Consider the following 15,731-nt stretch of genomic DNA (forward strand, 5'->3'; position numbering starts at 1 on the left):
TTTCACGTAAGAAAATATATCTAACACATTTCCATGTATTAATGAATTAGGAAAGTGAAAACATAGCTGATGCAGAAGAAAGATGCGAAGGTCTCATCAAGAATAAAATTCAGCTGGAGGCTAAAGTCAAGGAGCTGACGGAAAGACTTGAAGATGAGGAGGAAAGTAATGCTGAGCTGACGGCCAAAAAGAGGAAACTGGAGGATGAGTGCTCTGAGCTAAAGAAAGATATTGATGACCTTGAGCTCACTCTAGCCAAAGTAGAGAAGGAAAAGCATGCCACGGAAAACAAGGTAAACAGGTTGAAATTAAACATATGTACACTGTTCTATTGATACAAATAAAGTGAACATCTGAGGACAACTGACTTACCTTCAATCTATTTGTATGTTTCCAGGTTAAAAACCTTACTGAGGAAATGGCAGTTCTCGATGAGAACATTGCAAAGGTTTCTAAGGAGAAGAAAGCTCTCCAGGAGGCTCATCAGCAAACCCTGGATGACCTCCAAGCAGAGGAAGACAAAGTCAGCACCCTGACAAAAGCCAAAACTAAGCTGGAACAGCAAGTGGATGATGTAAGTATGATTGTAAAATACATACGTGTATCTGTATCTGTATTTGTGTGTGTATATAATATACTCTATAATCCAATCTAAACCTCAGGTCATGAGTCATGGACATTGTACAATAATTCTGGGATTCTGCGGTGTGAATGGTGAAGAATTTAAATAGAAATATTGGTTTTAGTCCTACTTTTACCAAGCTGTGCTATCTTCTCACATCTGCCAAATTCACAGGAAAAAATAAGTGGTAAATGAAAAATCAATATTCACGTCTAAATGTTTTTACACGTGACATATTCTGATTAATGCTAATTTCAGCATTGTGTTGTTCATTGCTTCATAATTAAAAGTGGTTGATACCGCCCTCAAGCCAGGACTAGCTCTGTGACAAGGCCACCCTAGTTAGCTGGCACCAAATGTACCAGGTTGATTCTACAAAGAGAAACTCTGTCCCAATTCCAGGGGTGTGCGGGCAACAGACAGCCACTTTGTCTGATGCAACACAAACCCATGCACTGGCCCAGTGGCTGCCGTGCCCTTTTCCTGGTCTTCTGTCACACACTGGGGAGCAGTTTCTTGGTGTGCAGATCCACCTCGTTGTGTGCGGTTGATGGGCTGCTATATTAAAGTAAAACAAGGAAAACAAACCATTGCATTCATAAATCATGTTCTGCATATGCTAGCAAAGATCAGAAACCCTATCCACTTCAAACCAATACATTTGATACAAATGTTACACAACAGTCATATGCCCAGTAGGACAGTAGGCAGTCACTCATTGGAAGAATATGACAGTGTTTATAATGAATGAAGACCAACTTTCTATGTCATCATATTATACAAGAGATGTTTTACAATACACAGCTTGAAGGCTCCTTGGAACAAGAGAAGAAGCTTCGCATGGACCTTGAGAGATCTAAGAGGAAGCTTGAAGGTGATCTCAAGCTCTCCCAGGAAAGCGTGATGGATCTAGAAAACGATAAACAGCAAAGTGATGAAAAACTGAAAAAGTGAGTATTCAGTGTACTAAAGGGGGGGAACACTGATCTGCAGATGTTATTATTTCATCATGTTATTGATCAGTAATATGGTGCCTTGTGGACATTAAATTGGTATAAACTAAATAGACTTCACGAGGACGAAACTGTGACCCGACGGCTTTATAGGTCTGTGTAGTCGATGCATTGGATCACTGAGCTGCCTTACCGGTCACATAGCTTACATATTTTATATTCAAACCCTTTGCTACAGTGAATGGTTCAATCTTATAAACTCTAAATGTGTCTTTTGGCCTTGTAGCAACTTTTACAGCATACACGTGCTGCCTTTTCATCCAATAGCAGAACTTGTTGTCAGAAAGGATACACTACTTGTTTAATATACAATTAATTATATGACTCAACACTAGTATTTTACATGTTCTAACAGGGAAAAATGATTATGAGTGCTAAATGAACATGGTTATAGAAACACAGTTAAGCATAGTAATAGATTTGTTTTCTGAAAATAGGAAAGATTTTGAATTAAGTCAATATCAGAGCAAGATTGAGGATGAGCAGTCCCTGGGAGCCCAGCTGCAGAAGAAAATCAAAGAACTTCAGGTATTGATGAGTTGAAATCACATTGCTCAATTAAGTTATGAGAAGATCAAAATGTTTTTTATAGAATGTAATAATGTAATATCATAGGCTCGCATTGAAGAACTTGAAGAAGAAATTGAAGCTGAGCGTGCAGCTCGTGCTAAGGTTGAGAAACAGAGGTCCGATCTCTCCAGGGAACTGGAAGAAATCAGTGAAAGGTTGGAAGAAGCTGGTGGAGCCACTTCAGCCCAGATTGAAATGAACAAGAAGCGTGAAGCAGAGTTCCAGAAATTGAGACGGGACTTGGAAGAGTCCACTCTGCAGCATGAAGCTACCGCTGCTGCCCTCCGTAAGAAGCATGCCGACAGCGTTGCAGAACTTGGGGAACAGATTGATAACCTGCAGCGGGTCAAACAGAAGCTGGAGAAAGAGAAGAGCGAATTCAAGATGGAAATCGATGACCTCGCCAGCAACATGGAGAATGTTTCCAAGTCCAAGGTAAGCAGCTGTGAAGCAATATTCTTATCTGCAGATTTCTTTTAGTGTTATGTCGGCCTATACTAAGCAACCCTTTTTTGTCCCAAAGGCCAACCTGGAGAAAGTGAGTCGCTTATTGGAGGACCAACTCGGGGAGGTTAAAGCAAAGCATGACGAACATCAGCGTCTCATTAATGACCTCACCACCCAGAAGGCACGCTTCCAGACTGAAAATGGTACGGATTAAAATTAAATCTTTTGAAGTAGAAATCTACAGCATATGCAGGTAAAGAACATTTGCAAAAATCCTGTGCAACTAAGAAAGATTTAAATATGTGCTTTGGGATGCTGTGCAGGAGATCAAACCTGACAGTGAGAAGGGGCCACCAACACTGGTTTCCAATAAGTAAATAATAATTTTAAATAATTCGCCATAGTACACAGGCCATTCTGAGGGACTGCACATCCCTAACTCTGCAACTATCGCCGCCTCCAGTTTGCCAACTTTCTGCTACTTACAGCCCACTAGCTGCCCATACCACCAAAGATGGCAGGCCTTTTTCATTCTGGCAGCACAACTTATTTCACTACCCGAACCCCTGCAAAAGACACAGATCCACCTCTTTTTCCTAAAGGACTTGAGCATTTTTTTCTTCCCCTTAAACAGATGGATGAGCTAAGGCTGATGGGCCAGCACATCCCTCTTTGAGTTGAGAGGTGATATAGACAACTGTCCAGGCGATACAAATACCTATGTAGACCAATAGCTATGCAGGACATTGCTAACTCAGGTTCACTACAGATCATTATGAGATTGGATCAGAATTGTAATTGGTGGCAACAGTCTGCTCGTATTGTAACCCTGTACTACTGCCAGCACTATGGAATTATCAATGGTAAAATTGATTTATTTGTTCCCAATAACAAAGCAAAAAGCTGCATGGGCTCAAAAATTGAACCCCAACAGCAAACAAATGCAACCGGCCAAACTCCCTATCAGTCCTATATTAAAGGAACTAATTTCCCTTATGCCTAATGCTCAATGATTCACATGCTTTCACCATATTTCAGAGTCATAGAGCCAACCAAGTCCAGATCACTCCAGCATCATTACCAAAGTGTTTAGTGACCAGATATACATCACGCTTTGCAATACGTCATTTGGTTATAGGGTGCACCCTTTTCAAGTCCAGCTCATCAACCAGCTCATAAACATATCTCAATTTGACCGGCAATTCTTTGTTGAAGCATAATTTTCTATGAGGGGAAATATAGGTGATAATGAGGCCCTTAATGTTATTTACTTGGGACATATGGTAATGGTCATAGAGGTGGGATTTAGAAATAGAAATAGATAATAATACATTGGCCTGTTAGTGCTTGACAAATAGCACTAGGCATGCCAGTCCTCGAATATTAGAATCCAGTCAACTTCTCAGAATTTACATATGATGATATCTGTATAGTCTGAACGTCCTTTTAAAACCCCAACCCAACCTGATTTTTTTGCAGTCACCCCCACTGGCCATTTAAGCACAACAGGTGTTTCTGTTTCCTGTTGGATTGCTTAACAAAACACTTTTTAATGATATGGAAATGTAATCAAATTAACATTCTCATGAAATATTTAAAATATTTGAAGTTTGTTTGACCTTTTTCTTAAAGGTGAGTTTGCGCGTCAGCTGGAAGAAAAAGAGTCTTTGATTTCCCAACTGTCACGAGGCAAACAAGCCTTCACCCAGCAGACAGAAGAACTGAAGAGGCAGCTTGAAGAGGAGACAAAGGTATCTAGCACATGCATTCTCTGAGTGCCATCTTAGCTAAGCATTGCACATTGTCACCAACACGTGCTCCTGTGCTTCGTTGCCTGATAGTGACAGCACTGCAGATCATTGTAACTTCACCCTTGGATAGAGAATGCCTAGGGTAAGCCAAGACACAAGAATCATAGAGCGGGCACACCACGTGGGTCCCTGTAGACAGCAAGATGCAGGGGAGCCCCTATCTATACAACCCCATGCAACGACACAGAAAATGCCTCTATATATTTATGGATGGATGAATCTGGGGACCACTCACAACATTTAGCAGCCCTCCTTCACCTTGTATTAAACCACTGTAACAGAGCAATGAGGCATAAAAAGGTGTCTCTCAGATCATTATCCCTATCCCAACATCAGAACAGGTTCAAACTAAGGATCAGGCCTTTGAACCAATATGACCAAATGTTATTGTTGAATTGATGGCGGATGGAGTTAGCATGTAATAACTCCATGAAGACATTGACAATGGTATGGATTTTCAAACTGGGCTTATTGGTACCACTTCTGTGTGGACAGGTGTCATGTTGTTAACAACAACAACCAACTTATTACTAAGTGCTCTCTTTTTGATATTGACAGCAGAGCAGCCAGAAAGACATTCAATGTTTGCTGCCCTCTGAACCACTGAGGGCAGTATACCCAAAATAGAAGGAGTAATTTACTCATAGGTGGGGACTTTCATACAGTTCCAATGATGACTTCCGAGGGCTTTCCTGTAAATTAAAAAGTGAGAATATAAGTACATGGGGGGAAAAGATGCATACACACGGAAGGAAGAAGAACAGGATTGGAAATCCAAAGGAGGCCTGAAAATTGAGATTGTTAACTTTTCCTAAAATGTCGAAGCCATTGCTCTTGACTCACCCTAAATAAAAGAAAGAACCTGTTCCAATGTGTTCCTTTCATTTGGTGATAGCGCAGCACATGGAACTGCAAGGGGTCTCGGTCTCGAGTGACAGTCGAGGTGCAGGGTCTGGAGTGACTGTCACTTTCATGCAGCCTTTATCTACAAGCCATTGATAAATAATGGAACTTTAATCTTATAACTGTGTATCAGGTAACTGCTGGTTTACAACTGTTCAAGTTCCCACAACCTCTGGTAGGAATATCCAAATTAGCAAAACCCAAAGGCAACACATATATTGTGATTAATCCTTTTTAGATCCGCAGTTACTGACCACTGACTAAAACGCAGACTTCACGCTGCCTGCACAGCAGCGCCTTGGCGGCAAACCAGCATGTAAGGTTCTAGGGTTAGGGTGACCGAGCAGTATTGGTCAATGGGACCATGGTAGGTTAAGAGAGTTTAGGTAACAGTCTTAAAAAAAAGCCACAGCTGACAGAAGAAACTGTATATGTCAAAGTCCAGGGGCAAATCAGGGATAAAACAATACTCAACTTATTGACAGGGATAAGTACTGCTGTCCATGTGTATGCATGCGTAGAAGGCTTCAATAGCACCAGCTCATGACCTGGAACTGTTCACATATTTCATTGTGAGGGGGTAACCTCAAAGAACTATGACTGGATGGTTCAAAATCATAACAAACAGAAAAAGCGCCAGAAGAATTTGGGGATTATTTCTGCCATACTCACATCCCTCTGACCCCCATTGGCTATGAGATGCTAAAAAACCAGCCACTTTAATTTCCACTGAGGCAATACTATAAATAATTGGAGAAATAACAACACAAAGAAGAAAAAGACCAACATATATTAAATTCACTGCAGTTTGGGTAACTTTTGGGAGGTTCGATGATGATCATGGGGAATGATTATTATATTGCAGCAGATGATTTTGCCAATGTGCGTACTCGCAATTATAATACCTTTGCTTGGGATAGGCCTAGAGGCCTATGCCTAAGCTAAACAAATCACTTTAGGTTTACAAATGAGGTGCTCATGTGACTAACCATCAAATGTGAAAGACTTACCAAATACTGACTGCATACCCATACATGTATTCGGTCAAAAGATGGACATAATGAGCTACTGAGTTGAGCTGTGGGCCTAACTGAGGTAGGAAGGACATTTACAAAATAGTTATTATTTATTTTTTTAAATTATTTTTTTATTACATTCTGTTTAAAGACACTGAGGCCCCTTTTCTCTCTGGTTTCAGCTGTGAGGCTTTTTGTTAGTTTTGAATTAAAACAGGAGACACATGTGAAGGTGTAATGATGCAAGCATATTTGATTGTTTTACAGGCAAAGAACGCCCTGGCACATGCCTTGCAATCAGCCCGACATGACTGTGATTTGCTCCGTGAGCAATATGAGGAGGAACAAGAAGCCAAGGCTGAGCTCCAGCGTTCTCTCTCCAAAGCCAATGGAGAAGTTGCTCAGTGGAGGACCAAGTATGAAACTGATGCAATTCAGCGCACAGAGGAACTGGAAGAGGCCAAGTATGTTGTGTTCAATAAGGCAGTGCATTATGCTGAGTAAAGTGAATTTCACAATTAAGAATACTCTGTATCGTTCCAATTGTTTAGAAAAAAGCTAGCCCAAAGGCTACAAGAAGCTGAAGAACAGGTGGAGGCAGTGAATTCCAAGTGTGCATCGCTGGAAAAAACCAAGCAGAGACTACAATGTGAAGTGGAGGACTTCATGATTGACGTTGAGCGAGCCAACAGTGCTGCAGCGGCTCTCGACAAAAAACAAAGGAACTTTGATAAGGTAAAAGGATTAGCAAACAAAATCATATCAACTATATATATATATCATGCCACTCACAAGTGTTTCAAGCTGAAAACATGAATGTTTTGATCAGGTCCTTGCAGACTGGAAGCAGAAGTTTGAGGAAGGCCAGGCTGAACTAGAGGCAGCTCTTAAGGATTCCCGTTCCCTGAGCACTGAGCTCTTTAAGATGAAGAATGCATATGAAGAGTCTCTGGACCATCTTGAAACCCTGAAGCGTGAAAACAAGAACCTGCAACGTAAGTTTCTGGATATCTGCTAATGGTGGCCAGCTTATAGTATATCAGTAAGAATGATACATTAAGCCGTTAATATTCTCAGGCAATGAACTATGTTTAATTTTGATAAAAACGACAATGTAAAAAAATAAAATTTTGAATTTCATAATATAAATGATGATCTCAAAATCAGACAGACAAGTATGCCACTGAAAGTATTTTGCACCCAAAGAGAGGCACAATCTACCAACCAATGTTAGCCTATATAGTTTTTACATTACTGGTCACATTATAGGGTGCCTTTTCCCAGATGGTTTAAAAAAAATAAACCACCTGTCTTATTAACAGTGATTAATAAAAGCAGACAATTTTCTTGGATTTTTCTAACCTTGATCAATTCAAATTGGAGAAGGAGGTTGCTTTCATTTGTTGTATGTAATTCCCTTACAGAGGAGATCTCAGATCTTACTGAACAAATTGGGGAAACTGGAAAATCAATTCATGAACTGGAAAAAGCCAAGAAACAGGTTGAACAAGAGAAGGGCGAACTCCAGGCAGCCTTGGAGGAAGCTGAAGTAAGTGAAGGAGACATTTTGAAAAAGTTCCTGTTATCAAGTTTAATATCACTTCTACTTGTGAGACAGCTTCCTTAACTTGTGCATATTTATGTATTAAAAGGGATCATTGGAACATGAAGAGGCCAAGATCCTGCGCATCCAGCTTGAGCTGAACCAGGTCAAGTCTGAGGTAGATAGAAAGATTGCAGAAAAAGATGAGGAAATTGAACAGCTCAAGAGGAACAACCAAAGAGCTGTGGATTCCCTGCAGAGCACACTCGATTCTGAGATCAGGAGCAGAAATGATGCTCTGAGGCTGAAGAAGAAAATGGAGGGAGATCTGAATGAAATAGAGATTCAGCTCAGCCATGCAAACCGTCAAGCCGCTGAATCTCAGAAGCAGCTTAGAAATGTGCAAGCTCAACTCAAGGTACCGTTATCTGGACCCTGGCATCTTTTGTTTTCATATTTCTCTATTTCATTTAAATACAACCCTTTCTGTTGTGGTGTGGCTTCTCTTTAATGTCATCGGCCTCTTGTACCCTCGGTTAGTCCTGATTTTAACATACTATTTAGTAATTCTCACTTTTTCTTAAGACTAAACATTACAATGCTATAATGTGTTTGTTTTCTGGAAAAGGATGCCCAACTTCATCTTGATGATGCTACTCGTGGACAAGAGGACCTGAAAGAACAGGTGGCTGCCATTGAACGCAGGAGCAACCTGCAGCAGGCGGAAATTGAAGAAATGAGGGCCGCCCTTGAACAGACAGAAAGATCTCGCAAAGTTGCTGAACATGAGCTTCTTGATGCAAGTGAACGTTTGCAACTTTTACATTCTCAGGTAATAATCTCTTTGAGCATAACATTGTTCTCTATTTACAACACGTCAAACACAATATGAAGAATGTTTTCTGCTAGCCAAAGAAAAAAGAAGAGGGTTGATCCAGACAAGGGGTGTATAGGGAAACATGAAAGTTCATTCACAGTTCTTGGAACATTCCTATTTGGGGAAAAAATATAGGAGGATAAGAGCAAAGTCCATAAAAGCACCACAGGTATTGTGAAGAGAGGAATCAGAATGTATCTAGTAACCAGAATTGGTGTTATTAAGAGCCTTGTGTATCGTACAGGCAAGATGTGACTGAAATATACACGATAAACCAAGGGCCATGATTTATGTAATACATTTTTCATATCTGTGTTTATTTTAAGAACACAAGTCTCATTAATACCAAAAAGAAGCTTGAAAGTGACAGCTCCCAGCTCCAGAGTGAAGTCGAGGAAGCCATCCAGGAAGCCCGGAATGCTGAAGAAAAGGCCAAGAAGGCCATCACTGACGTAAGTTTCTTAGTGAAATAGTGTATTAAGTACATTTACATAAGCATCCTCATTTACAGTAACACACATATTTTCAGTAAATTAGCAGAGGATGCACAGATTGCTCAAAGCATTTTTATACACGACATTAAAATTGAATTAATATCACAGCATACGTACTGCATTTAACAGCCTCACTAAACAGCCTTAAGCATTAAGTGAAAATGAAATTAGGGGGTTCTTAGCAATTATACCCTTTTTATACAAGGTAGTTTTCCAAAAGATGTCAGCCTAAAGATTGACCATTAATACTTGGAATAGCTCGCCCCAAACGATAGTTTCCTTTTGTTCATTCTGAACAAAGGTCTGCCACTTGGCTAAAATTTTAATTTAAACCGATCTTTTTGACTTCCTTGCTTCTTTTTATGAAGGACCACCATAACCCCCTTGTCACCATCTCCTCAGTTGCACTCTACTGCTCTCTTTTCACCTTTGTTATACTGGCAACCTTAAAAATTAAAACATAAAACATTTTATGAGCTCTAACTCCACTTCCATCTTCACTGCTTTCCGCCGTATCTTCTTGCTTCTTTTCAAGAAACCTTTGAATTCATTTTAGGTGCTTTTACACCTTTACAAAAAGGGACAGTGCTCCTAAAATCATTTTCAACGCGTTCGATGTTCTACTGCATAGTAGAGCATTGCACTAGAAATAGAATGGCCAGACAACCTTTTCCCAAATAACCTTTGTAAGGCTGAGTGTAGAGCATATGTTTTGTTCAATACTAAGTTTCATTGTAATGCTTTCGTCAAGGCTGCTTTGATGGCTGAAGAACTGAAGAAGGAGCAGGACACGAGCGCCCATCTTGAGAGGATGAAGAAGAACCTGGAGCAGACTGTGAAGGACCTGCAGCATCGTCTGGATGAGGCTGAGCAGCTCGCATTGAAGGGCGGCAAGAAGCAGCTCCAGAAACTGGAGAGCAGAGTGAGTTATGCTTCTGAGCTTTACACTGACAGTATCTCGACTTGTGTGTTTACCCGCAATGTAATAATATATTCATATTAACCCCCAGGTACATGAATTGGAGAATGAGTTAGAAACTGAACAGAAACGTGGAGTAGAAGCCATCAAGGGTGTTCGCAAATATGAAAGAAGAGTCAAGGAACTCACATACCAGGTAGATATTTTTTTTTCGTATTAGCTATACCTTTTATTTACAAATTAACAGACACGTAAATGCTAAAATGTACTTTACTATTTCAGGTATGTTCTAACTGAGCAATGTTTTAGCATAATAATATAGGACTTTATGAGAGTGCAAAGTGTTAGTGTGCCTTTTAAGCCAGGAGACTAATAATTCATATTATAAAAACACTATAATCCTCTTATTTACTCATAGTCTGAGGAAGATAAGAAGACTGTCCTGAGACTACAGGACCTGACAGATAAGCTTCAGTTGAAGGTTAAGGCCTACAAGAGACAAGCTGAGGAAACTGTAAGTATATCCTGCTATTGCCCACATCCCAATGACCTTCCCCCAGTGCCTTCTGGTAAAGTCATAACCAGAATGTTATTTACACTGCCAATTAACAGGTCATGATATACAGCAGTTCCAATTGTGTTAAAAACAGTCTAGCAAGGTAAACTGAACAAGACATAACATGCTCACCATCATGCCCAGGGGAAGAATATGCTTTACTTACTGACGTTTCTTACAATATACCTTAATAGAAGTAGGAAGGGTTTCAGATTATAGATATTTTGAGGTGCTCCCAGTTGCATTGTGGGAACATTGTGATGTTAATCTAGCAGAAGATATTCAACCTTTGGAACTTTTGCCATAAAGCAACAGTGGGTATGATGTTAATCAATGCTAATCAAGGGTTGTCCACTAAGGTTTCTGGCTATACGGGGCTACTAACATGGTATTGCGGAAGATAGAAAGCACAATAGTGGTGTGATGCACTATTATGTCAACAAAATGTAATTAGATATGCATTACAGAATTAAATAATTCAATATATTTCAGATGATATAGGGTAAGGTCCCCTGACCATACAGGACCTGAAAAGGACAATGAAAAGAATAAACCCATTGTCTCCAACAGGTGACCCATGATGCACTCCTATGGGACTAACCCCAGAACAATTGTAAAGGTCAATGTTTAAAACAAAAAAATATGGTTAGTATAAGTGCTGCAGAAGATAGCAATACAGCGGTTGAGAGCAAATTATGGCCAACAGTAGTTTTTGGGAAAATAAAATGTACACAAAAAACCAGGGCTCCTTTGCGTGTCTAAGGGTGTGTGATCATTCTACTTGTCATTTTCCACCAGTTCACATTTCAGTTTAGGGTCCATGATATCCCACTGGGCCCTGTCAACAAGTCGAAAATGCTGTGCCTTCACTCAATGTATGCCTTTGTCACTTTTAACGTCCCATCAGACATTCTGATGTTATCTCATCTGCAAAGGAATACACAGGTATGAACATTAGACTAGAAATTTGACACAGTGCCAAGGTGCCGCAAAGGCATACAAAGATGCCTGTGTCACTGCAGCAGAGAGTGACAGGTGTGGACATAACTAGAGAGTGTTGAATGCTAGATGATTCCAGTTCAGTTTGCCATGTTTTCTTCAAAGAGCCACCACAACCGCTGTTAAATGCAAATCCATTCTGAGATGTTGTTTTCCTCGCATTAGGAGGAGCAAGCCAACTCACATCTGTCCCGATTCAGGAAAGTTCAACACGAGCTTGAAGAAGCAGAGGAAAGGGCCGACATTGCAGAGTCACAAGTGAATAAATTGAGGACCAAGAGTCGCGATGCTGGCATCAAGGTGAGAGAAATCAAATTACTGCTATGTTTTACCTCACATCTGCATGATACCCGAAGCTGAAACTGTACATTTTCATGTTCACCTGAAATGTAATGCAGTTTAGATGAAATGAGTGTAGCCTCTATCTGAACTAACAGCATTGCGTCTGCTATGAAAAGACTGTGCCTCACAAACGGTAGCAGACTCATGGAGAAGGAAAGAGGAAGGGAATCCCTAATGTGCTGTCAAAGAATACTATTAACAGATAAATGCATGCACTTTTATCACATGCATGCATGAAAGCTAGATCTTCATTGGAATTCCCAATCCCATGTGGGCCTCATTATGATCATTTAGTATTTCAAATGCTTACCAGTTTTGAATAACCATCAAATTGGGAGTTAGGATTGCGTGGAATAATTACAGCATGAGGTACATAGAAAGTACTGTATAGGACAAAACACCAATATTCTCCCCCATCCAGTACTTTATAGGTACCCAGTGCAGTAAATATCCAATGCTATCCCAATGTATAATTAGGTGGCTGTTATGGAAGTAAGCTTGGCACAAGGTACAACCTTGCAGAGACTTCTTTATTGAGCTTGGATATTACAGCGACCTATCTGTTAGCCATCCACCTCCAACTGATCCCAGCAGAACCTGGAACCTCACCACAATGCACACACTCCTCGGAGGTTCCAGGTTCCATGCCTGCTCACAGGCCCCACGAGAAGGCCATACAAAAAATAAGATGTAGTTCAAAAACCACGAGTTTCTACCTTTATCATTATACTCAGAATGAGGCCCTTAAGTTTCAACTTTCCGCCTTAGTCAAATAAGACTACTAATAATCGTAAGTCTGGGAAGACCATGCATATCTTGTTATTTTCGGACTTTGCCTGTTTAGGTCTCACAGTGAAACGCTGACATGTCCTTCAGCAAAGAGTAAACATCATATACAGAATACTGTGGCTTATGGGGTGTCTGGTTATTCGCTGCATTCAAGGCTATCACTTCAGTTTCAGGAGGAGGTTGAGAAGTGGAATCGCTAATTATTTTGACTGAGTCACCTTTTTCAATGTCGAATTGGTGCTAATTGTTGTTATACATGTGATTTCCCCCTAGAAAACAGAAAGCGAATAGTGGTCGTGCTTCCCTCAACAAGTGAAGAATCAGAAAGTTGCAAAATGTAAATGTGGTACTTCCTTGGAACTCTTTTTATATGTATGCGTTTTCTTATTTCTACCTCTGTCGCAATAAAAGCATTAGCATTCTGCAAAACTGGTTCGACCCTTCATCGAAGTTTGCCTGCTACAATCGCCTTTGCTTGTTAAGGGGTACCTCCAATGAGCTGATTCTTTTCTCCAATGCTTCCGCCCAAAGCCTTATGGGTGATTGACTGAGCGAGAATTTGCAATGAGTGGTTGCTAAGTGGGGCAGTGTAATATGTGTATTGAATTGAACAGCAGTGAGGATCATTTACTAGTGACAAGATCACGCCTACTGCCCTGGATGGCACAGTTCACTGGAAGCAGTTCAAAAGCAGAGCCATGTAATCCACAATCCGTTGGTTATTGGCAGCCATTGAGATGCATGTTAGCCCCTGAATTTGATCCAATGGCCTGCTGGGATACGGCATAATTCACAATGTGCAACATTTATGCTATTTATATTTGCTCAGCCCGGAGACTTGTACTGAAAAACATTTTTAATTTTCTTTTTTTTACAGTCATATACAAAGACAATTTTTCTAGATGAAGGTGCTTTGCAACAAATGTATACTTAACTGTTAGCTGCAGAATTAAGGGTGCGTATGGACAGGCTAGGGCAAGGATATGACACAAAGGGCCATATTACTAGTGTCGCAATGTGCTAAAAAAGTGATAGTTGCTGACAGTTTTACTGGACTGCAATATTTTATTCTTTATTTCATTGTTTAAAGGATGGATCTAGCTGAGATCTGTACAGGGTGTGGGTAGCCAGAGTTTGGACAGAGTGTGTGCGATGCTTTAACAGTAGTGTAGTAGAGTGAGTTGTGGTCTGTGCGTCCATTGGGATTAGTCCATGGTCGGGTTCTGTTGAAAAAGTCATGTTTTGAGCGATTTGCTAAATTGAAGAATTGTGGGGGCATTCCAAGCTGATATCGATATCAAGTTCCAGAGGGTAGGTGTGTGACAAGAGAAGGATAATTTGAGGGTCCTCTCTTTGCAGACAAGCTGTGAATCGAACTTGTTGGTTGATTTGCTGCGCAAGGAGCATGTGCCGCCAGTTATGTGGAGCTTAGCTGCCAGGTATGTTGGTTTGCTACTCGTGAATGCTTTGTAGATAATACATACAGCATTGAACAGTATCCTGGCCTGGAGAAGACGTGCTGCAGCGTAGGGTACTGCTTTTAGAGGAGCCAAGTGAGCGGCTGGGAGCCATGTCAGGGAGGTATTTCCCCCATCCATGTGTGAGACCACAAAGGCCTGCACTACGGTCAGGAAGTCCTGAGACGGGATGAAGGGTTTGATTTTGCGAAGGGTGGAGATTTGGAGCCGGCTGTTTAGGGCTTTTTGGCTATGTGTTTCTGGAATTACAGGCTGCTATCAACGGTGAAGGATTTGGCTGAATCTGAGAGTTGCAGATCAAATACTTCTAGGTGCACATCACTGAGCCATTGTTGGATCAGTTGTTCTATAGCAGCGGGGACCGAGAAAAAATGTGCTGTTGGCTGGATTAAGTTTGTGGTAGGCAGTCAACATCCAGCACTGGATGATTGCTAGGTAATTGCAGAGACAACTGATGTCAAACAGGCTTTTTACTCATGTACAACAGAGTATCGTCCACGTATTGGATGATTGCTATATTGGGGTCTTTGAGGAGTGTACCTAGAGACTCCATGTAAAGATTAAAAAGGATTAAGGTTTAAAGAGAATTGGGTTCTATGAACCGTTGTTGTATTTCTTTCGCTGAATGCATTTTTGTCAAATGTTTCACCTTTTTGAGGTAAAATGGAGGGAGATCCCTGCACCCTACTTTACTACCCCCAATCTCCACCCCAATATATACACTAACTCTACTTACCATCTGCGTTTTCCCACCGGAAAAGGGTGCAAAAGAAATCGGCGAAAACGTATTCAGCGAAAGTGGGCTAGACAGAGAACAGACCCTTGGGGTACTCTTCAGGAGACTCAGAGTCCATTAGAATTCAATGTGTTCATCTGGATGTCCTGGTGACTGCCCAAGAATGAGGAGGTAAACTATTTCAGGACAGTGCCAGAGAATTTGATCCTGCCGGCGAGGAGGGAGAGGAAGATGCAGTGGTTGAATGTGTCAAATGAAACTGAGAGGTTACCCATGATGTGGAGGGCATCACCCACCACCTGGATGGTGTCCATCTCGATGCTACACTTTGGATGGAACCCTGACTGATAGTCATTTAGGCTGAGTAGTTGTTCGATTCTGGTGATTTCTTACAGAGCCATGCGCAGTGAGGCCAACATTATTGGCAGAAAGTCGCTATATAAGACCACTTCAGATTACATTACTTACACTCTATAAATCGCAATCTTCGGTAAAGCACAATATCCGATGAGACATACAGCTTGGGTGAAGAATATGATAAAGATAAACATTTCACAGCCCATAAGATATCCCATTTTGAACGATAAAGAGTGTATTGTATTGAATTGAATTGATA

At 40.8% G+C, this 15,731-nt stretch overlaps 1 protein-coding gene across 1 annotated transcript in view; it reads left to right on the forward strand.

Annotated features, from left to right (window-relative positions):
* Window positions 1-13,330, forward strand: part of LOC138569503 (myosin-4-like) — a 32,741-nt gene extending 19,411 nt beyond the window's left edge. Inside the window, exons 22-40 of the mRNA XM_069647535.1 lie at window positions 51-293; window positions 398-574; window positions 1,427-1,572; window positions 2,073-2,163; window positions 2,251-2,640; window positions 2,729-2,855; window positions 4,285-4,403; window positions 6,650-6,846; window positions 6,934-7,117; window positions 7,212-7,377; window positions 7,807-7,931; window positions 8,035-8,343; window positions 8,554-8,757; window positions 9,129-9,254; window positions 10,048-10,218; window positions 10,307-10,411; window positions 10,634-10,729; window positions 11,936-12,070; window positions 13,175-13,330. Of these exons, the coding sequence (XP_069503636.1) occupies window positions 51-293; window positions 398-574; window positions 1,427-1,572; window positions 2,073-2,163; window positions 2,251-2,640; window positions 2,729-2,855; window positions 4,285-4,403; window positions 6,650-6,846; window positions 6,934-7,117; window positions 7,212-7,377; window positions 7,807-7,931; window positions 8,035-8,343; window positions 8,554-8,757; window positions 9,129-9,254; window positions 10,048-10,218; window positions 10,307-10,411; window positions 10,634-10,729; window positions 11,936-12,070; window positions 13,175-13,192 (3,129 nt within the window). The 3' untranslated portion in view covers window positions 13,193-13,330. The remainder of the gene's footprint in view (window positions 1-50; window positions 294-397; window positions 575-1,426; window positions 1,573-2,072; window positions 2,164-2,250; window positions 2,641-2,728; window positions 2,856-4,284; window positions 4,404-6,649; window positions 6,847-6,933; window positions 7,118-7,211; window positions 7,378-7,806; window positions 7,932-8,034; window positions 8,344-8,553; window positions 8,758-9,128; window positions 9,255-10,047; window positions 10,219-10,306; window positions 10,412-10,633; window positions 10,730-11,935; window positions 12,071-13,174) is intronic.
* The last annotated feature ends 2,401 nt before the right edge of the window (window positions 13,331-15,731 follow it).

Source organism: Ambystoma mexicanum, chromosome 2q (genome assembly GCF_040938575.1).
Source record: "Ambystoma mexicanum isolate Mex_15411 chromosome 2q, UKY_AmexF1_1, whole genome shotgun sequence".
Classification (NCBI taxonomy): domain Eukaryota; kingdom Metazoa; phylum Chordata; class Amphibia; order Caudata; family Ambystomatidae; genus Ambystoma; species Ambystoma mexicanum.